Raw genomic sequence first — 21,129 nt, forward strand, 5'->3', positions numbered from 1 at the left:
TGTGGTGTACCTGTTTTCAAATATTTTATTTTATTCTCGCAGCAACGGGAGAATCCGCAGTCGAGGGAGGTGAAATGACTTGCTGAACGCCACACGGCGGACTCCAAGCCCTGAGCTCCTATAAGAGAGGAGGAGGAAGGCGGGCTCAGCTCCCGCCACCCAGCAGCTGGGGAGATGCAGCCCGGGACTCGGCTGGGCCAAGGGGACAGATCCAGGCCCCGCCCCCTGACCTTGTTCTCTGCCCGCCGGGAAGTGGGGAACTTGCAGGGAGCAGCCTCAGCTCGTCCCTGGGGTAGAGTCTCCACTTGGGTGCACGCCCTGGGGTGGGGCTTCTTCGGGAGGCCAGGGGCCTTCAACTCTGCTCAGGAGCTCGGGCCAGGAAAGGCCCGGGAGACTTGAAGCCCTTACCCGGGAGGGATGAAACACGCAAAGGAACCCGAGGAACGGGGTAGGGGACCAAGAGTAGGACCAGCTCCTCCTGCGCGGGGACAGGGCCCGTGGAGCGGCCTGGAGGAATCTCTCCCAGCCGCGAAGCCCAGGAAGGCTGCGAGGCCCTGGCGCAGAGCGGCCCCTCCCACCTCCCCGAGGGCAGGCGGAGCGAAGCCTCGGGGCCCGGGCCCAGGTTTTGTGCCTACGGAGGCTGGACTTCCCCGCCACCCCGAGGAGTCACCGAGAGCCTTCTCTCCCTGGCAGGGGCCCTGGGAGGCCCGCGCTTTCTCTGAAAGTGGAAGGAGTGGGCGGGGGGCGCGGCCGAGGCGGGGCGCGGGCGTGCAGCGGCGCAGGCTCCGCCCCGGGGCCGTCTCCAGCCGGGGGCGCCGAGCCGCTCCAGTCCCCGGCGCGCCGCGGGCTGGTGGGCTCAGCGGCGGCGCCGGCACTGGGAAATGACCCTGCCCGGGGGCCCAACGGGCATGGCGCGGCCGGGGGGCGCGAGGCCCTGCAGCCCGGGGCTGGAGCGGGCCCCGCGCCGGAGTGTCGGGGAGCTGCGCCTGCTCTTCGAGGCGCGCTGTGCGGCGGTCGCTGCGGCCGCCGCCGCGGGGGAGCCCCGGGCCCGCGGGGCCAAGCGGCGTGGGGGACAGGTCCCCAACGGGCTTCCGCGGGCTCCCCCGGCCCCGGTGATCCCTCAGCTGACCGTGACAGCCGAGGAGCCCGACGTGCCCCCGACCAGCCCTGGGCCGCCCGAGCGGGAGAGGGACTGCCTCCCGGCAGCGGGCTCTTCGCACCTGCAGCAGCCGCGCCGCCTTTCCACCTCGTCGGTCTCCTCCACTGGCTCCTCGTCGCTGCTCGAGGACTCGGAGGACGACCTGCTGAGCGACAGTGAGAGCCGGAGCCGCGGCAACGTGCAGCTGGAAGCGGGCGAGGACGTGGGTCAGGTACGGGCCGCGGGGGCGGGGCCAGCGCCGGGCGCGGGGGCTGCACGGGGGACCTGGCTCGGAGCTCCCGGAGGACCCGCTCCGGTCCATGCTCCCTCCCGCGGAAGGTCCTGTTCTCGCGGTTTAGGAGGAATCTGGGGGTCAGAAGGAGGCGCCTGGCCGACCTCTCGCCTGGGCAACTTTCACCCCGGCTCCGCCGGCAGGTCGTGGCGCTGGCCCTGGGGCGTCTAAGAAGCGGGGCGAGGAGCAGGCGACCCGCCGCGGGGACTGGGCGAAGCGGAGGTAGCGGACCTGGTTGGCTGTGGGGTAGGACAGGAGGGATCGTAGGGGCTGAGCCTTGCCCGGTGAACCCTCGGAAGGAGAGGGGCGAAGGAGAGTTTCCCTCACTCCCTGCCCCCTCTCCGGTGCCGCGGCCCCACCCCCGCCGTTGCCACGGTTTCCCTCTCCTGAGTGGGAGTGGAGCGGCGCTCCAGGCTCTGCTCGGGAGCCGCTGCCGTCTGCTCCCAGCGCCCGCACGAGGCGTGGACGCAGGGGAGGGAGGGGCGTGGGCCTAGGAGCTCTGGCTGGGAGCGGAACGCGGCCCACCAAGTGCGCGCCCTGTCTCCCATCCTCCCCGCTCGCCGCTCCAGAGCGCGGCAGAGAGGCGCGGTAAACTGAGGCTGCAAGGGGGCAGGATCAGCCTGCTAGTCTCTGCCTCTGATAGCCTGGGTGTTCTGGGACCAGGTATGACCCTCGGAAAACAGCCCTGGGCACTGTTAAGTCATTCCCGACGCCCGCCACTTAGGGATGTGCGGCTCCTGGGACACCCTCCTTGTTCCCCTCGTTTTAACCAAGACCAAATACCTTGAATAACTGTCCGTGGTCAGCGCGAAGGACTTGCTTTAGATCCACGTTTCGCAAGTGTCCTTGAGGCCGAGGAAGAGGCGAGGGGCGCCCCCGGCCTCGGGCGTCTGGGGCCTGCCCAGAAGGCCGGGTCGGCGCGGCGGGGCGGGGAGAGCTGTGGCCGCGCGCCTGCTCTGCCGCACAATCTGCTGGGACAAGGCAGGGAAGCTGTGGCGACCTGCAGGGGTTCACAAGCCCGGAGGCCGATGGGGTTTGTCAGTGACACCAGAGAGGAAAAGCCTCACAGAGCAGGAACACCCCCCCCGCCGCCAGGTGCTGGGTGCGCCGGCTCGGTCACTAGCCTGCCGCTTCCCCTTCTTCTCCCCCAGTAGTCAGGGCAGCCCTGGACCCAGGATCGTTTCTGGGGTAACCCTTGCCTAGGTCGGGGGGCGGATGCCGGGGATTCCCAGGATGTGGAGTGTGGGGTAGTGAGAGGCCCCCCCGCCCCGCCTCTTCGGAAAAGCCTGAGCAGCAGCTCCGGGGGCGCGGCCCCCGCCGAAGCTCTGACACCTGAGAGGCGGCGCAGGCGAAAGGGCGCGAAGCGCGGGCGCGTCCCGCTTCCGCCCGCAGGGACTCGGCGACTTGCCTGGGAGAGGGAGTGCGCTAGCAGGAGGTCCTATGGCCCAAGCCTGGGTGTAGGGGAGACTGCCCCGGCTAAGGTCAAGCCTCGGGGACCTGGACGACCCCGCCGCCCCCCGAGCCGTCGGGAGCCGGTGCACATCGCCGCTGAGGGCCCTTCCAGCTCCAAAGCTGCGGCTTCCAGGCCTTCCCCACCCCCAGGCCCGCCGGGGCCTCCCCGAAGGCAAACAGCCACAGCGGCTGCAGATAAGCCAGGGGCTGTTGACAGAGGCTGCCTGCGTCCGTGTGGAAGGGCCCAGGGCGGACTTTGCCTCGCGGCGGGTCCCAGAACCGCACAGCGCGCCCGCCCAGGCCAATTTAGGGCTTCCCCAGGCAGAAAGCAAGGCTAGTCCGGCTGACTGAGAAGGATGCACGTGGGCCAGACTCTAGGACTCCCGGCTTACCAGCCCCTTATGCGCGGCCCAGGCAGGCCGAAGCCCAGGAAGTTTCTGCCTGCTTGCCTGCCTGCCTCTGCCTGGGGCATATGTAGTCCCCTTCACCTCCTAGGAGCCCTCTCCAGCCTGCCCAGAGCAGGGGAATTGAAACTGGGCAGCCTTACTCCGGCAGAGGAAAAAGTCACGGGCAGGCTTTTCCTAACCAGCCAGGGGAGAAGTTGGAGGCCCACCCGCAAGGTCAGCTGCATGACTCTATGGCCTTGCCTCCCTCCTCAAACAATTGTGGGGTATTGCTGGAGGAAAAGAGAGGGTGCTTGGCTCCTGTTCATCTGGTTTTCTTCTTTCTGTGCTCCAGGATAGGTAAGGAGACCTGGATGCCATCCCCTCCTGGACTCAGAATTCCCACACATCACTTTCCACTAATTATAGAGCAGAATTTAGGTTAACAGACTTCCTTTTTAAACAGCTAATGCCCATGGGAAGGTGAAGTCGTGGGTCACTTATACCTTAGTGCAAATCGTTTTATAAATTTAAACTGATTGCTCTCCCCACCACCACGACCACAGGGAGTGCTAGTTTGATAGGGCAATTGGAACATGGGGAGGGTATTGGGCTGGTAGAGAGCTTCAACCAGAGCCTGGATGACTGGAAGCAGGGAGCAAGGGTGAGTGCCAAAGACAGAGCACTCACCCATCTGCCAGTCTGCTCCGGCAGAAGATACACTGTGTATCTGGCATGAGCAGGTGTCTTCAAGGCTTCCAAATGGAGCTTAGACAAAGGAGGGTCTGAGGCTAGTATCCAGCCAAGCCCTGCCCAGAGAGAGGTACTCCCTGTTCAGCCCTAGGAGTGAGGAATTATCAGAGGGCCCTCCTGTGACTTCATTAAAGTCTCTCACACAGTCAGCAATCCTAGCCTTTGCCTCAAGATACCCAGGTAGCCTCTGGCTGTATGTTGGCCTCCCAGAGAGGGCACCTTCGTGGAGGGAGGCCTGAGCCAGAGTATGTTCAAGTGCCTCCCGGGTTCAAGCGATTCTCCTGCCTCAGCCTCCCAAGTAGCTGGGATTACAAGCACCTACCACCACACCGGCTAAGTTTTGTATTTTTAATAGAGATGGGGTTTCACCATGTTGGCTAGGCTGCTCTCGAACTCCTGACCTCAAGTGATCCGTCTGCCTTGGCCTCCCAAAGTGCTGGGACTACAGGTGTGAGCCACCGCGCCTGGGCTGACATTCATTTTTAAAAGCGTGATGTTCTCTGGGAGAGGTATCTCCCTAAGATGGAAGGTGGCAGTGAATTGAGTTCCATAACACTTGCACAACTCCTGCCATGCTTGGCCATACCCATTACTGGCAGGGGGGCTAAATCCTGTCATAGCAACCTCAGGTGGTAGGACGGAGGGCTCAGATGAGATAATAGGTATGAAAATCTTTGTAGGCTGGGAGCAGTGGCTCACACTTGTAATCCCAGCACTTTGGGAGTCCAAGGCGGGAGGATCACTTGAACCCAGGAGTACGAGGCCAGCCTGGGCAACATGGCAAAATCCTGTCTCTACTAAAAATACAAAAAAAAAATGACACGGTGGCTCACACCTGCAATCCCAGAACTTTAGGAGGCCATGGCAGGTAGATCACTTGAGGCCAGGAGTTTGAGACCAGCCTGGCCAACATGATGAAACCCCGTCTGTACTAAAAATACAAAAATTAGCCAGGCGTTGGTGGTGCATGCCTGTGATCCCAGCTACTCAAGAGACTGAGGCAGGAGAATCGCTGGAACCTGGAAGACAGAGGTTGCAGTGAGCCGAGATCGCACTACTCAAATACGTATGTACATACATACATACATACATACATACATACAAAAATACAAAAAATCAACCAGGCATGGTGACTCACATCTGTAGTCCCAGCTACTCTGGAGGCTGAGGTGGGAGGATCACCTGAACCCTGTAAGTCCAGGATGCAGTGAGCTGTGATCGCACCACTGGACTACAGCCTGGAAAATGGGAATGAGACCTTGTATCAAAAAAAAAAAAAAAAGTATTTTGTAACCTGCTAACTAGGACCGGCCTTAGTTGCTGCTGCTCTTGACTCTTATGAGATGCAGAAAACCAAGGTCAAGAGAGTAGGTGGTGACACTATTTTACCCCTGCTTGGGAGCAGGTGCATCAGTCAAATGGTAGTAGCCCAGGTTTTCAAACACACATCAAATCCTCTTCTACCAGGCCCACCTGCCAGCCCTCCTCACTGCTTCTGCACAGTTCTAAAAGGATGGTGCAGTTCCCTCACCCTGCCTAACCCAAGGCAAGTTTCCTCTTCACTAAGTCCATTCTGGTCCCACTATCCCCCAAATTCTTCTAGCAGGTCCCTACAGCCATTAAACTCATTCTTTTGGATAAAGGCAAAGGTGGCCATCCAGTAGAGAGGGCCCCCAGGCAGGTCTCAGTGTTCCCCAGAAGTCAAAACTCAGACTGCCTCATTGCTGCACATCACTTCACCACGCACAAAGCACTTTCTCAAGCCATATCCCATTTAACCCCCAAAGGGAGGCAGGATGGTAGCATTCTGCTGGGGATACTTTGGAACCTGCTGGGGCAGTTGGAACATGGGGAGGGAGGATGGGCTGATAGAGAGCTTCAGCCAGAGATTGGGAGGCTGGAGGCAGGGCATGAGGGGATGTAACTCCCCTTGATTTCCTTCTGTAAAATGGGAATGATACCACTTCATGCACTTGCTATGCATGTGCATTCATTATGGCTCTCAAACTGAGTGTGGGAGAAGGGGGTACAGGATGGTGCTGCTGAATATACATGGCACATACATCATCTTCCTGGAATTTTACTTGAGGGTTTGGAGGTGGTGAGTTTTATAATAAAACTTGGATTTATTATGCAGCAGAATGCAAACCTGGTGTGTATTTAAAGATTTTAAAAGGAGTTTTGAAAGTGATGTCATGCTTCTAGTGGGCTGCTTCTGGCTACACCCCCAGATCCCTGGGGATTGGGCACGTGATCACACCCTAGTGTGCCATGTAAGAGCTTCAGTAGGAAAGTGGGAGCAATGCTGCCTGATGGAAGATGAGAAAGTGCCTGACATGCAATAGGCAGGCAGCATTTGATGGTTCGTGTTACGGCAGCAGCTGTGTCCTCCCAGGGGAAACAGGCTCACACAGATGGCAGTACTTGGTTGGGTTCAGTCAGCTAGAAGGTGATACAGCCGTGACTGGAACCAACTACTGACTCCCCACCCAGTGCTCTGTCATAACCTCCATTTTCTCCCCATGGGAAAGGGCTTTATGGCCAGCAGCCCTCCTCTACTTAGGCCACCTCCTCAGTTCTCCCTCTCCCTCTTAGAACTCCCTCTTGTCGGGGAGGTATATTCCTGTGGGGGTACAACATGTGTAACTGTGCTAAAAGGCCAGTGCCTCTGTGGGGAGGCGGCAGACACAGTTGACATGAGCCAACCTGTGTACTTCAGAGAGGACGCAGGGCTGCCGAGTTGTGGGTGGTAAGAGGAGAGGTCCAGAGGATGGGATGCTCTCAGGATTAGCTGGAGGCTAGAAAAGATAAGGGGCACACCAAAAAAAAAAAAAAACCTTCATCTCCTTCCCAGGTTTGTCTAAGTTGACAGGCCCTCAGGTTTGCACCTTCTTTTCTTTTTTTTTTCTTCTTTTGAGACGGAGTCTCACTCTGTTGCCAGGCTAGAATGCGGTGGCTCGATCTCGGCTCACTGCAACCTCCGTCTCCCAGATTCAAGCGATTCTCCTGCTTCAGCCGCCCGAGTAACTGGGACCACAGGTGCATGCCACCATGTCCGGCTAATTTTTGTATTTTTAGTAGAGACGGGGTTTCTTGGCTAGGATGGTCTTGATCTCTTGACCTTGTGATCTGCCCACCTTGGTCTCCCAAAGTGCTGGGATTACAGGCGTGAGCCACTGCGCCCAGCCCTGCATCTTATTTTCATGGCTTAAGATTTCTGGGTCCAGATCAAAACCAAGGGTGCCCTGGGCCTTGCCAGCTAATGAGTGCATGGAATCCAGGAATAGCAAGAGAGGCTTGGAGAGCCTCTTTCTCCAGCCCTGTTCTTTCTCCAGGCCCTCCCAGGCTGGCCTTCCTGCCCTGGGCCTGTGTACAGGTTTGTTTCTGTGTATGCCTGTCTCCCTAAATGAGAGGAGCCAAGGTCCTGAGTGAAGGAATCAGTGATTGAGATTTGTTCAGCTTCTGCCTCATACCATGGAATGGGATGGGGGAGCTGGGCGCCTGTCATGCTCAAGCCTCATGTACTACTCACAGCAACCCAGTAAGGATAGTTATTTCCTCATTTTATAGATCTTTTTCTTACGGATGCACAGAGGCTCATTTCTTGGGTCCTGGAATCTTTTGAGGCATTGGTAGTAATAAAAATTTGGGGGGCCGGACGTGGTGGCTCACACTTGTAATCCCAGCAGTTTGGGAGGCCGAGGTGTGTGGAACACCTGAGGTCAAGAGTTGGAGACCAGCCTGACCAATATGGTGAAACCCTGTCTCTACTAAAAATACAAAAAAATTAGCCGGGCATGGTGGTGTGCACCTGTAGTCCCAGCTACTCGGGAGGCTGAAACAAGAGAACCGCCTGAACCCGGGAGGTAGAGGTTGCAGTGAGGCGAGATCGCGCCACTGTACTCCAGCCTGGGCGACAGAGCAAGACTCCATCTGGAAAAAAAAAAAAAAAAATTGGCCCTACTTTAGACCAATTTAGAATTTCCCTGCGGTAGGCCTGATAATCTGCAATTTTTAACAAGGGTGACCATCAGGTAATTCCGATGCTCACAACAGTTCAAAAACCTCGACAGAGCATTTTCGTAACCTGCCCACGCGTTCTTCAGTGGCAGAGCTGGAGCGCAAACCGGGGGCTTCAGATACTAAGTCCAGGCTCTTGACAGCTCACTGGAGACGATGGAATCACCTTCACTGCGCCTGTATCAGCGCGCCCGCCACACAGGCGCACAAATAAACCTTCCCAGAGTGAATGAATGAATTAATGACTCATCCAGCCCCAGCTGCTTCCGGTGGGTCGGGGGCGTGGCGAGACCCTGTTTCAGTGGAGGGAGGGCTTATGCATTGCCGAGACGCCGATTTTCAGACCTTCACCCTGTCGCTTTCAGAAAAACCACTGGCAGAAGATCCGGACCATGGTCAATCTGCCGGTCATAAGCCCTTTCAAGAAGCGCTACGCCTGGGTGCAGCTGGCAGGGCACACAGGTGAGTCGCGGGGCGGGTGGGCGGGTGCCCGCAACGGGAAGGGGCTGGGCAGCGCTGATGGATGCCGGTCCTCAGGGAGTTTTAAGGCGGCGGGCACCAGCGGGCTGATCCTGAAGCGCTGCTCGGAGCCGGAGCGCTACTGCCTGGCGCGGCTGATGGCTGACGCGCTGCGCGGCTGCGTGCCTGCCTTCCACGGCGTGGTGGAGCGCGACGGCGAAAGCTACCTGCAGCTGCAGGACCTGCTTGATGGCTTCGACGGACCTTGTGTGCTCGACTGCAAAATGGGTGTCAGGTATGCATGCCCTGCCAGGTCAGTGAGGGGATCAAGTGGGGGTCCAGGGCCGGGACAACTGCTTGAGGGGGACCCGGGGCGAGTGCTCGAAGGGGTCTCCGTGTGCACCCCCTCATGCCCTGGCCGCTGCCTACGCCCCCACAGGACTTACCTAGAGGAGGAGCTGACCAAGGCCCGTGAGCGGCCCAAGCTACGGAAGGACATGTACAAGAAAATGCTAGCTGTGGACCCTGAAGCTCCCACCGAGGAGGAGCACGCGCAGCGCGCCGTCACCAAGCCGCGCTACATGCAGTGGCGGGAAGGCATCAGCTCCAGCACGACCCTCGGCTTCCGCATCGAGGGCATCAAGGTGAGGCAGGCGCGCTTCGCCGGCACCGCCCCAGCCCCACTGCGCGCTGTCTTTCCCGATCCCCCGCTCCCGCCCCGCCTGCCCCTCCGCCCTCTCCCACCGCCTCGTCGTCCCCTGCAACTGGGAGGTACCGCTGCCCTAGGCTGTTCTCTTCCCCACTGGCGGGCCCGGGGCCCCTGACACTCCTGTCCCACCTCCAGAAAGCGGACGGCTCCTGTAGCACCGACTTCAAGACTACGCGAAGCCGAGAGCAGGTGCTTCGCGTCTTTGAAGAGTTTGTGCAAGGAGATGAGGAAGTGCTGGTGAGAGCGGGATCCCAAACCCTGAGGTGTTGGGGAGCCTGAAGCCGAGGACTGCCCCTGTCATCCGGCCCAGTGCCCTCGGCTGTGTCCCCACCATGGCCCTCACCGCGCTGGCTCGCAACTGCTCTACGCCCCTTCCCTTCTGGGCCACGCCGGGCGGGGTCCTGGGTCTTCCTCCTGGCGGCATTTGCCAAGCCCAGCGTAGGTCCCGGCTCATCGTTAGCAGGGGCTCATTTGGCGTTTAGTTAATTTGCCCTCCTATTCCACCCACCCTCTGCAGAGGCGGTATCTGAACCGCCTGCAGCAGATCCGGGACACCCTGGAGGTCTCCGAGTTCTTCAGGAGGCACGAGGTAAGCGGCGGCCGCCCGGGTGCCCGGGCCTCGAGGGCGAGGGCGGGAACCCGGCGGGGGCGTCTCTGCGCAGGGCCTCGGCCTGACCGTGCGGGGCTCGCAGGTGATCGGCAGCTCGCTCCTCTTTGTGCACGATCACTGCCATCGCGCCGGCGTGTGGCTCATCGACTTCGGCAAGACCACGCCCCTCCCCGATGGCCAGATCCTGGACCACCGGCGGCCCTGGGAGGAGGGCAACCGCGAGGACGGCTATTTGCTGGGGCTGGACAATCTCATTGGCATCCTGGCCAGCCTGGCTGAGAGATGAGGCTGGACTCCTGTCCCGGCGGGCCGCTGCCCTGACATGTGGACCTGCAACTTTGTCCCCACCGTGCATGCCGGCTTGAGACTGGAGCCTCGCGGTGCAGGGCAGTTAACCGGGTCCTGCAGGACCAGGTGCCAGCCACTAAGGGGGGGCACCGCCGATGCCATGGGTTTCGCCCACCTGGGCCCCAGCGTTCCCAGAGCCGAATGACACTAACTTATAGGAGGGGAGGGGGCAAAGGGCTTCTTCCTCAGGCCAGCTCTTCTGAGGAGGCTCTGCCCTCTCCAGAGGGGCCAGACCGTGGATTTTATTTAACAAGCCTAGACCTTCTGGTCTAATCTCTCACACTACGATGGACTCCCCTTCCTAATAAAACTCGAAGACAAGATGCAGCTACCTGTGCCTCAGGCCTCGGCCCCTCCCTCCTCTGGTCCCCTCTTCCTCGGTTCCGATCCCTGGCATCCACTCAGATCGCTGGAGGATGAGAAGAGCTTTTTATTAGAAGCATCTGCAGGGTGGGGCTCTGCCCAGATGAAGGATGCTCATAATGGGAGAGCAATCTAGTGCTCCCCATGGACACTTGGGGTGTGTGTAAGGTGGCCTCTGGCCCCAAAGATCAAAAGCTGGAAGTGGCTGGGCACTTCCCTGGGAGGCCTGGGCTGGTTTCCAGCATGGCAAGTGCAGTGCTGCCAGGCCAGCCCCAAGACAGGCCCAGACACACAGCACAGACTGCAGGGAACAGGGGCCGCTGGCAATAACAGGCCATCCAGGAGCCTGAGGAGTATAGGGAGGGACCCTCAGTGCCTCAGTCCTTACCCTCGGGGCCCCTTAGGGCTCAGGAGCGATAAGTGGGATTCCAAAGGTTCTGAGGTTGGAGGCCCCTGGATTTGAGGGGCTTGAGGCCAGAGGACAGCCAGGGGCCAAGAGGGCTAGCTCCCCAGCTTTTCAACTTCTCTGGACTCAGTTCCTGGGGCTGTGGGGGTCTTAGGCACTCTAAAGATCTGTTCCCCAGCCCAGAAGCCCCTTCCTCCTCTGGGGTGGGCCCCAGCTCCATTGGCAGGAGTGAATTCAGCACATCGGGGTCCTGTAATGGAAGAGTCAGGGAGCAGGGGGGCATAGAGTTTTCTGCCCCCCCGCCTCCTGACCCACAAGACCAGGGTGTCAGATTAGGTCGGGGGCACACCTGAGTGCAGTACTGCAGACGCTCCAAGATGCTGGCAAAGCTAGGGCGGAGCTCAGGCTTGTGCTGCCAACACTGGGTCATGATGCGGTACCTAGGGAGAGGCAGGAGTTCATGCCCACCCATGGTTGTGAAGGACCTCCCTTCCTGGGCAGCACTCAACTCACACAGGCCCTGGGCAGCCCCTAGGAGGGTCCATCCGGCCCCCTCCAACGACGAAGTCCAGCACCTCCTGGTTGGTGCGCCCAGGATAGGGCATGTAGCCCAGTGAGAAGATCTCCCAGAGCAGCACCCCAAAAGACCTGCATCACAAGTGGGGGAACCAAGTGAGACCCATCAGGTGCAGCCTCCCCTCACATGAGGTGGCTGGAAAGGACAGGATTAGCCTTGGGGGAGGGGAACAGAGGGGAAGGGGAGGGGAACAGAGGCGAAGGGGAGGGGAAGGGTGTTATCACCAGGAATCTGTCTTGGATGTGAAGATGCCCTCCAGGAAGGCCTCTGGGGGCATCCACTTGACTGGGAGCAAGGCCCGGTCACCCTTGCGGTAATAACTGGCCCTACAGGAGGGAGGAGGTGAATGATGAGTTGTTTACCACCAAGGTGCGGGCAAAACCCCCTTGGAGCAAGAGCCTTCCCACCTCCCCAAGTCCCGCACCGGTAGATATCTCGTGCCATCCCGAAGTCCCCAATCTTGGCCACTCGGCTGGGTCCAGTGCAGCTCAGCAGACAGTTCCGGGCGGCAATATCCCTACAGAGTAGGCAAAAAAGTCACTGCCAGAATCCAGAAGTTCTTGCTTTTCCTGATCTATTTCCTTAAAAGCTGTGTGGAAGGGCTGTTCCTTGGGGAGGGAGTTGGGATGGGGGTCCCCTGAGCCAGGACTGCTCCTAACCTGTGGATGAAGTGATTTTCCTCTAGGTAGTGGCAGCCCTGGGCTATGTCCTGGGCCAGCTGCAGCAGGTCCCGCATGACCAGAGGTGATGGCTGGCCCTGGGTCAGGCAGAGGGGGCATCAGTCCATGTAGGTCTCAGACACATGGACGGGGTCTTTAGAGGGGCCTGGGGGGCTGAGACAAGGGTCTCACCAGGTGTGGCCGACTGTGCCTCAGGAAACTCTTCATGTCCCCTCCAGACATCAGTTCCAGCAGAATGAGGCGAGGGGTGGCCCTGAGGCTGAGCCCCACACACCGCACAATGTTCTGATGGCTAAACTTGCTGAGTGGGGTGGTGGACAAACCCCGTTACCAGGAGGGAGATGGGAACCATGTTTTAGGCTCCCACAAAGCTGGAGAGGCCCTCTGTGTCCCCTGACTTGCTACCTCAGCCTCAGGTGAAGAGAAGCTGTTCCCGGGCCTTCCCCTCCCGCCTTCCAGCCCCGCCTCTGGTCCCAGGTGCACCTGATGATGAGCGCCTCCATGAGGAAATCCAGCTCATCCTGAGGAGAGCAGAGTTCTGGCAGGGTCTGGGGAGGAAAAGGGCACAGTTTCTGAGCTGCCCTGGACACTTAGGAGGGGGGTTAACCCTAGCTCTAGTCATTATCCTTCCCTTCAGGGTGTTCCGCTCTCCTACCCCCAGCTAGAAGTCCCACTCCTCTCACCTTGATAGCCACCTGCAGGGGACTGGAGTCCCCAGGAAGGCCAATTACCAGTCCCTCATACACCTCCCCAAAGGCACCATGGCCCAGGGCTCTGCAGGAAGACACATTGGAAGGGAGTGGGCAGGCAGCCTGGAGAAGAGTCCTAGAGAGTCTAGTACCCCCTTTACCTCCCCTGCCCCTGCCACATGCCCAGCTGACCCTATACAGACTCTCCATACCATGACATGTCCCCAGGTAGAAGCCCTGCAAGGGTGATGCTTACTGGCATAGAGCCAGGGCAAAAGAGAGGGCAGGCATGGGCCAGAGTCAGGGTGGGAGTGCATGATGAGGCCTTCCCTGATCCCTGCAGACGCTCTGGGAGGGAGGCAATCCCTGGGTTCCAAGAGTCATGATTTTTTTTTTTTTTTAAGATGAAGTCTCGCTCTGTCACCCAGGCAATGGCGCGATCTCAGCTCACTGCAACCTCTGCCTCTCGGGTTCAAGCGATTCTCCTGCCTCAGTCTCCCGAGTAGCTGGGACTACAGGCACGCGCCACCACGCCCGGCTAATTTTTGTGTTTTTAGTAGAGACAGGGTTTCACCATGTTGGCCAGGCTGGTCTCGAACTCCTGACCTCAGGTGATCTGCCTGCCTCGGCCTCCGAAAGTGCTGAGATTACAGACGCAAGATCATATTCTTTTTTTATTGAGACAGAGTCTCACTCTGTCGCCCCGGCTGGAGTGCAATGGCGTGATCTCGGCTCACCACAACCTCCGCTTCCCGGGTTCAAGTGATTCTCCTGCCTCAGCCTTCCACGTAGCTGGGATTACAGGCATGCACCACCATGCCCAGCTAATTTTGTATTTTTAGTAGAGATGGGGTTTCTCCATGTTGGTCAGGCTGGTCTCAAACTCCCGACCTCAGGTGACCTGCCTGCCTCGACCTCCCAAAGTGCTGGGATTACAGGCGTGAGCCACCACGCCCAGCTACGAGATCATATTCTAAGAACTGGGACAGAGAGGTGACTTTGAGCAAGTTACTTCCCCTTCTGGAGCTTCTCAGGGCCTCCCTCTCCCTTACACAAGGGATGTGGGCCAGATTTTTTCTGGGATTTATAATTCACTACAGCAGGGAGAGAATCAGAGGTGGAGATTCAGAGTGCACAGGTTCTCAGAAGGAGGAAGAAGACTCACCTGAGCAGAGTAACATTGGCTGGGGAAACCTCGGTGACACCTGGGGGCAGAGGCCAGGACTGGGCCGGGCCAAGCCCCACCTGGCAATAATAGGGATTGGGGGCTGTCCTGATGGCAGAGGTTCGAAGCTTGCTCAGCTCAAGCTCAGGGCTCAGCAGCCTCATCTCCCGCAGGCCCTGCCACTTCTTCTGCTTCACTGGAGGTGGGAAGAATAACGGCACACCCTCCACCTGCCCATCAGGTCTCCCTCCCCCACCTGCCCAGGACACCCCTCCAGATGCTCATTACAGTAAATGTTTTCCCCAGGCCTCCCCAGCTCCTATCTTAGAATCCCAGAGGAGTCTACCACGGCTCTGCTGCAGTAAGTGGTCTTGAAGTCAGCCCCGGGACCCCGCAGAAGCCCATCCCAGCTCACTGGAGAGGAGCAGCCTTGAATCAACTGTGCCTGCTAGACGCTTCGTACCCAGAATCAGGACCCCACACACCATAAGGAGGCTCAATGTTGAGGTTGCCACCACAGCCACCATCAGAACCAGAGGCCCTGGGGGCTTGTGCAGCTCTAGGGAGAAAGAGAGACACCTCCAGTGGGGAGGTCTTCTCTGTTCCTTTACCCTCAAGTTTTACCCACGCTTCAAGACTCAGCTCAAGTGTTAATTTTTCCATGATGCCTTCCCCCATTATCCTGGGCAAAAGCAACCTCTCCCTCTTGAACACCCCTAAAGCACTTTATACCTCCCACAACAATCGTCACTTGAGATATACATTTACATAGCTATATCTAAACATCCTCCCACACTGGACGACATGCCTCTGAAAGGCACTGTGCACCGATGAATCTCCAATCCCCTGCCCAGCACCCACCACAGGGCCTGGCACACAGCAAATCTCTATACCATTTTCCCAGTGGCCTACTGCTCCTCCCAGTCTGTGACCCCAGGAGTCCAGACCTTGGGCAAAGGTAGGACATACCCATGCAGGTGACGTTATCCACAGCTAGCTCCATGCCTTCTGGGCACAGGCATTCAGCCAACTGGAGCTCTGCCTGCCACTGGCAGTCTCTCAAAGGGCAGTGACTGCAGTTGAGGTGCCTTCGGATCTCTACCTCTCCGTGGTTCTCAGTGACTGTGAGTAAAAGAACTGATATGGTGTGGTGGGGCTGGGATATATTAAATACATGCCTTTGGCTGGGTGTGGTGGCACACGCCTATAATCACTGCACTTTGGGAGGCCGAGGTGGGCGGATCACTGGAGGTCAGAAGTTCGAGACCAGCCTGGCCAACCCCGCCTCTACTAAAAATACAAAAATTAGCAAGATGTGGTGGCGCACGCCTGCAATCCCAGCTACTCCAGCGACTGAGGCTGCACAATCACTTGAACCTGGGAGGCGGAGGTTGCAGTGACCCAAGATTGCACCACTGCACTCCAGCCTGGGTGACAGAGCGAGACTCTGTCTCAAAAATAAAAATAAATAAATAAATACATGCCTTTTCCAGCCACATGGTTAATTCTAGCCCAGGACTTTAGAGCAAAGAGCAGCACCAAGCTTACAAGGGTGGTGAGAGAAGCTGGGGGACTTCTGTCAAGCCTGCACACTCCCAGGTATTTGAAGCGAATTCATAGCAAGGGGGTACTTGAAAAGCACGCAGCATGCCCTGCATTGGCATCCAGCACAACTGACAGCCCACTTTTCTTTTTTTTAAGACAGAGTTTTGCTCTTGTCACCCAGGCTGGAGTGCAATGGCATGATGACAGCCCACTTTTCAAATGACCCTGTGCTATGCAAGAATCCTGTGCTATGCAAGGTTATTCACAGTGCAGGTGGCTCTTCAGTGCAGTGCAGGAGTGGGCTCAGGGATTGGGGAAGAAGTCCAGGCCAGGCTGAGAGGTGGGGTTGGGGCCAATACCTGCCAGAGGCTGCAGGTAGAGCTCGCTGCTGGGGTGTATGAAGGATACTCCATCTTCCCCATCAGCCCAGAGGTTGTCAGTCTCTGAAGCATCGCCCCCTGGAAGTGGAGAGTGATGGGAGGGTTTGACAACAAAAATGGGGAATGGGGGAGAAGCTGGAATCTCCCAGTGGAAATCCCAGTGTGGCCTTCTCTTCTCCAGCATCATGATACAAGTGCTGTCTGTTCACAAGTGGGAGTGAAGGAGGTGAGGAGGGGATAATCAGCTGGAGCCTGAAGGCCTAGCTGAGGCTGGCTGGGATGCCTCCTGCCTGCCTGAGCCCCTCCTGTCCCATGTCCTCACAGTCCCTTTCTGTGAGAATGTAGATCATATGTGTATGTAGGAGCAGTACAGCCCAGACAGGCACAAAGGCATTTACACTAGTCATTTGATCAAAACACAGATGACTGGGACTCTCCCCTAGAGTTTCTGATTCAGTATGTTAGAGAAGGGCTGAGAATTCGCATTTCTTTTTAAAAATTAATTTTTAATTAAAAATAAAAATTCAGGGCCATGTGCTGTGGCTCACGCCTGTAATCCCAGCACTTTGGGAGGCTGACGCGGGCGGATCACGAGGTCAGGAGTCCAAGACTAGCCTGACCAACATGGTGAAACCCCATCTCTACTAAAAATACAAAAATTAGCCGGGCATGGTGGTACATGCCCGTAATCCCAGCTACTCAGGAGGCTGAGGCAGAAGAATTGCTTGAACCCGGGAGGCGGAGGTTGCAGTGAGCTGAGATTTGTACCACTGCACTCCAGCCTGGGCAACAGAGCCAGACTCCATCTAAAAAAAAAAATTCATATATTTATTGTATACAGCATGATGTTTTGAAATATGTACACATTGTGCAATGGCTAATTCAAACCAATATATGCACCACCTTACATACTTATTTTCTGTGGTAAGAACACCTATAATCTACTCTCTTACCAATTTTCTTTTTCTTTTCTTTTTTTTTTTTTTTTTTTTTTTTTTTTTTGAGACAGAGTCTTGCTCTGTCACCCAGGCTGGAGTGCAGTGGCATGATCTTGGCTCACTGCAACCTCCACCTCCCGGGTTCAAGCGATTTTCCTGTCTCAGCCTCCCGAGTAGCTGGGACTACAGGCATACGCCACCACGCCCGGCTAATTTTTGTATTTTTAGTACAGATGGGGGTTTCAGCATATTGGCCAGGCTGGCCTCAAACTCCTGACCTCAAGATCCACCCGCCTCCACCTCCCAAAGTGTTGAGATTACAGGCGTGAGCCACTGCGCCCCGCCTCTCTTAGCAATTTTCAAGAATACATCGTCATTAACTACAGTCACCATGTAGTACGGTAGATTCTGGAAGGTATTCCTCCTATCTAACTGCCATTTTGCATTTTTTTGACCAGCATCTCCCCAACCTTCCCCCAACTCCCAGAATAATTTGCTTTTTTTTTTTTTTTAATCTTTGAGACAGAATTTCCCTCGTTGCCCAGGCTGAAGTGCAATGGAATGATCTCGGCTCACTGCAACCTCCGCCTCCCAGGTTCAAGCAATTCTCCTGCCTCAGCCTCCAGAGTAGCTGGGATTACAGGCTCCTGCCACCACACCTGGCTAATTTTTGTATTTTTAGTAGAGACAGGGTTTCACCAGGTTGGCCAGACTGGTCTCGAACTGGTGACCTCAGATGATCCACCTGCCTTGGCCTCCCAGAGTGCTAGAATGACAGGCGTGAGCCACCAGGCCCAGCCGATAATTTGCATTTCGAACAACTTAGGTTGTGTGGATATTACCTGTTCCTGGACCACACTTTGAGAACCACTGACTTAACCCAATCCTGCCTTTCTGCCCCCTTGCTCAGCTTGCTCACTCGGCCAGCTCTAAGTTCTGAAGACCGCTGCAGAACAAGGCAGGGACCTGCTGTGATGGGAAAGATCCTGGATTGAATGGAAATCTAGGGAGTCCTGTCTGCATACTGATTTGCAATGTATTTGACCTCCTTTTCTAAGAGCTCCTGCTTTGTTTGGAGCTGCTGAGCAGGGCTTAATGCCTCTCCCACACCTATCCTCCCGAGGGCTCCGGCCTGTACTTAGGTTCTAACATCACATCACCCTCGGGCCTGCTCAGCTGCCCTCTCCAACGGTGCACCTACCCCTGTAGCCGCCGCCGCCTCCGCCCGCAGTGCAGGCCCCGCCGCCACCCCCGAAGCCGCCGGCTGCGGCCCAGCCAAGGGTCGCCCAAGCCTCGGAGCAGCCCTGGCCGCCCTCCGCCCCCTCCTGCAGTGAGCGGCCGGCCTGCGGAGAGGGAGCCCGCGACGTCCAGCCGCCCCCACCACCTGCAGAGCGACAGCAGGAAGGTTGGCAGCCACACGGGGAGCAATCCCGCCTCTCCCCGCGGCCCGCGCCCTCACCTGCCGCCCCGCCTCTCCCGCCGCTCCCGGGCGCCTCCGAGCGGTTCTCCAGTTTCTCGGGGGCGGCCTGAGTCCGGCCTCGGTCCCGCGGCCTCAGGTAGGCCCGACCGCCGCCTCCGGCCGCCACCAGCAACGGTTCCAGCTCGCCAGCGCGCACCTGTGGGGCCAGCGGCGTGTTCCAGGACGCGCCCTCCAGCCGTCCAGGGCCACTGCCACTGCTCCCGCCCCGGGGTCCCGGATAAGGGCAGGGGCCCCAGCCCAGCGCAGGGATGGGGGACCCCAAGGGACGGACGGAGAGCGGGTGCGTGAGCGCCCCTGGGGAGAGGATTGGGACCCCAACGGTGAGCGCCGAAGGGAGCACGTACCCGGAAAACGTAGGTGGCGCCCCCGCCACCCCCGCCACCTCCCGCCCAGCGCCGCGACCCCGGGACCCCTTCGCTCCCATCCATCACCGCGTGCTCTTCAACGGCTCGAGACTCCCCGAGGCAGACGAGCTGGCTCTCCGGGCTACCCTGCGGGCAGCGGGGGCGGGAATCGGCGGGGCCCGGGAGCCTTCCCTCGCTGTGCTGGTGACCCGGCACCGAGGAAAGCACGCTCCCCCGGCCCCCAGGCAGCCCTCGCCCCGCGGCGCCGGCGCCGCCCCATCCCCACTGGCTGCGCTCACTCCGGGACAGGCGTCCTCTCCCTGCTGCCCCACCAGGATGTACAGCGACTCCTCCAGACCGAGGGAGAAGATTGCTGAGACGAAGACGCCATGCGCCCGCGACAGGTGGTTCTTGGCGCCTTTGCCGCCCGCGGCTCCGTAGGCTGAGATCCTGCGGGGAACGGGCGGTGAGTCCCCGGCCCTCGGTGCTCAGGCCGGCCGCTCCGGGCAGAAGTTGGCGACAGAGGAGGCTCCAGAATTATTTTTTATCTGAGGGACTTGGAGGCTGCAATCGACTCTGACGGGATGGGAAGGGTAGGTTTGCACACCGAAAAATCAGATATTACACTTATTTCAGGAGGGTTCGTGGAAATGTGGGGAGGCTCAAGCACCCCTTGGCGCCGCCCTGTTTGGGGGCCTTCTGCTCGGTGTAAGAGGTTCCGGGTAAGGGCTAACTCAGTGGCGACTATTGCCACCTTGAAGGGCACTCAAGGTGGACCTCCCCGCGTTATAGTCCAAGACGCAAGTCGGTGCGCACGTGGACTTCGTTCCCCTGACGGTGAAACCTCCAACTAGCAGGTCACTGCCCACCCTACCTCCGCTCTGCACTTACAGATACCGGCCAGGGCCCGGCACGCGCCACAGTTGCACGCCTCTCAGCTGCCCGGCGGCCCCCACGGTCACCACCACGCTGGTCCCCGCGTACGCCCCGTCACATTGTGTCTGTGTGGGCCCATGCCGGCCGCTGGCCCCGCAGGTAGAAAACAGCCAAGACCCCTCGGTGCCTGAGTTGAGCAAGGAGCGAGGGAAGGGTGGTTGAGCCCCTGGCTGGGCCAGAGGGGTCTGGTATGGTGAGCGGAAGAGGAAGGAGGCGCCTAAAGCTCACCCGGAGAATTCAGCGGGGAGGCTGGCTCTAAGATGCTAGGCCAGGCGCTGACTTTCGGGTCCCGGGGGCTGGGACTTGCCAGCGGCAGGGGCGAGGACGGCAGAAAAGGCTCCTGGGACCCCGGGCTAGAGCAGAGAATGGCGCCTGAAAGGTGTTGGGAGAAGGCGCAGGACGTTAAGGCGGGTGGAAATAGGATATAAAAGAAAGAGAGAACCCCGCAACAGCTGCCCTTGAGGTCGCGGCCACACCCCTCACCCCGCCCAGCCGCGCTCTCAGCCTGGAAGCCACTACCCGACTCCGGTCGCAGAAGCCCCGCGGGTGCGCGCTGATAGCTCTGCCAGTTTCTCTCCTCCAGCGCCCTTCCCAGTGAATAACTTAGGGGCCGTACTGAATTTGGTCCTGCAGCCTCACAAATGCTTTCCTCGACTTAGATTGGTGGCCCCGCCCCAAGGCGGTGCTGAGACCCCAAAGAATGTTCCTCCTTCCTAAGCTCCGTGATCCAGACTCTGGGATTCGCACGCACTTGGCGCTTCTCCGCCCGCACTCCAGAAGCACGGACCGGAGAAATTTGGCTGTGAGAGTTCGAGGCCTCTGGAGGAACCACTGACACCTGGCCTGTTGACCGGCCACCCCCAAGCCTAGGAAGGTGCCTCTGGCTGGACGGTCCCCTGACCGCCAGATAGCACTTACCCGCGGCTCCGAACCACACCAGCAGCCGTCCCCAGCGGCCCATCCCTGTTGGGTCCACCCGACAACAACAGCCCTTGCGGTCGCGGCCACACCCCTGTCAACCTAAAGTTGACAGCTCACTTTGCCACCGCAGCCCTGGCCGCCACTTACAGGGGTGTGCTGCCGCTGGCGAGACACTCCCCGGACCTAAAGCCGGCTTGGCCACGCCCACCTCAGACCCCAGGACGCCAGAGGAGGAAAGGGAGGGGCGTGTGGGCAGCGAGGTCCCTACGCTTCCGGGAGGAGCCTTATGGAGTCCCCACCCAGGGGCTCTAGTCTCCAGCCGTCAGATGTGCCGCTGCCTGCTGGGAGCTCGGGTAGGTTTGAGGCCGGAGAGGAGGTGCCCCACGCTTAAAGCGGGAGCCACACCTCGGACACCAGGTGGGGGCTTCCAGGTTCCTGAGGACAGGAGCAGTGGAGTGTGCACTTCATTTGTGGCAGTGGTGGTGGTGGTGAATGTGTGGCATGCGTCACCACACGTGGGAAGTACTCTCTAAACTGCCCC

At 58.7% G+C, this 21,129-nt stretch overlaps 2 protein-coding genes and 1 long non-coding RNA gene across 9 annotated transcripts; 1 reads left to right on the forward strand and 2 right to left on the reverse strand.

The window, feature by feature from the left end:
• Positions 1-2,982, reverse strand: LOC134736639 (uncharacterized). Of its 2 annotated transcripts, XR_010120754.1 has the most exons (3): positions 2,214-2,982; positions 1,221-1,343; positions 1-118 (listed from the first exon to the last, which is right to left on the reverse strand). It is a non-coding gene; the product is annotated as an uncharacterized lncRNA (long non-coding RNA). The 2 variants fall into 2 exon arrangements; XR_010120755.1 differs by lacking the exons at positions 1,221-1,343; positions 2,214-2,982 and adding an exon at positions 231-878.
• Positions 882-10,491, forward strand: ITPKA (inositol-trisphosphate 3-kinase A). The gene is made up of 7 exons (XM_055278796.2): positions 882-1,370; positions 8,404-8,500; positions 8,576-8,792; positions 8,937-9,141; positions 9,342-9,443; positions 9,724-9,795; positions 9,899-10,491. The coding sequence occupies exons 1-7, from the start codon at positions 882-884 to the stop codon at positions 10,100-10,102; spliced, it is 1,386 nt and encodes a 461-aa protein (XP_055134771.1). The 3' UTR covers positions 10,103-10,491.
• An 88-nt stretch (positions 10,492-10,579) lies between these two features.
• On the reverse strand, positions 10,580-20,822 carry LTK (leukocyte receptor tyrosine kinase). Of its 6 annotated transcripts, none has more exons than XM_055278799.2 (20): positions 20,586-20,822; positions 19,896-20,039; positions 19,623-19,794; positions 19,031-19,181; positions 18,732-18,878; positions 18,367-18,523; positions 18,109-18,291; positions 15,949-16,047; positions 15,014-15,166; positions 14,508-14,603; positions 14,045-14,240; positions 12,874-12,964; positions 12,674-12,738; positions 12,362-12,491; positions 12,170-12,267; positions 11,935-12,027; positions 11,735-11,836; positions 11,447-11,581; positions 11,283-11,373; positions 10,580-11,183 (listed from the first exon to the last, which is right to left on the reverse strand). In XM_055278799.2, the coding sequence occupies exons 1-20, from the start codon at positions 20,626-20,628 to the stop codon at positions 10,935-10,937; spliced, it is 2,595 nt and encodes an 864-aa protein (XP_055134774.2). In that variant the 5' UTR covers positions 20,629-20,822; the 3' UTR covers positions 10,580-10,934. The 6 variants fall into 6 exon arrangements, with proteins under 6 accessions (XP_055134774.2, XP_055134772.2, XP_055134776.2 ...); XM_055278797.2 differs by having other exon boundaries at positions 14,460-14,603; XM_055278801.2 differs by lacking the exon at positions 18,109-18,291.
• Positions 20,823-21,129: the final 307 nt, after the last annotated feature.

Source organism: Symphalangus syndactylus, chromosome 5 (assembly GCF_028878055.3).
Source record: "Symphalangus syndactylus isolate Jambi chromosome 5, NHGRI_mSymSyn1-v2.1_pri, whole genome shotgun sequence".
In the NCBI taxonomy this organism is placed as follows: domain Eukaryota; kingdom Metazoa; phylum Chordata; class Mammalia; order Primates; family Hylobatidae; genus Symphalangus; species Symphalangus syndactylus.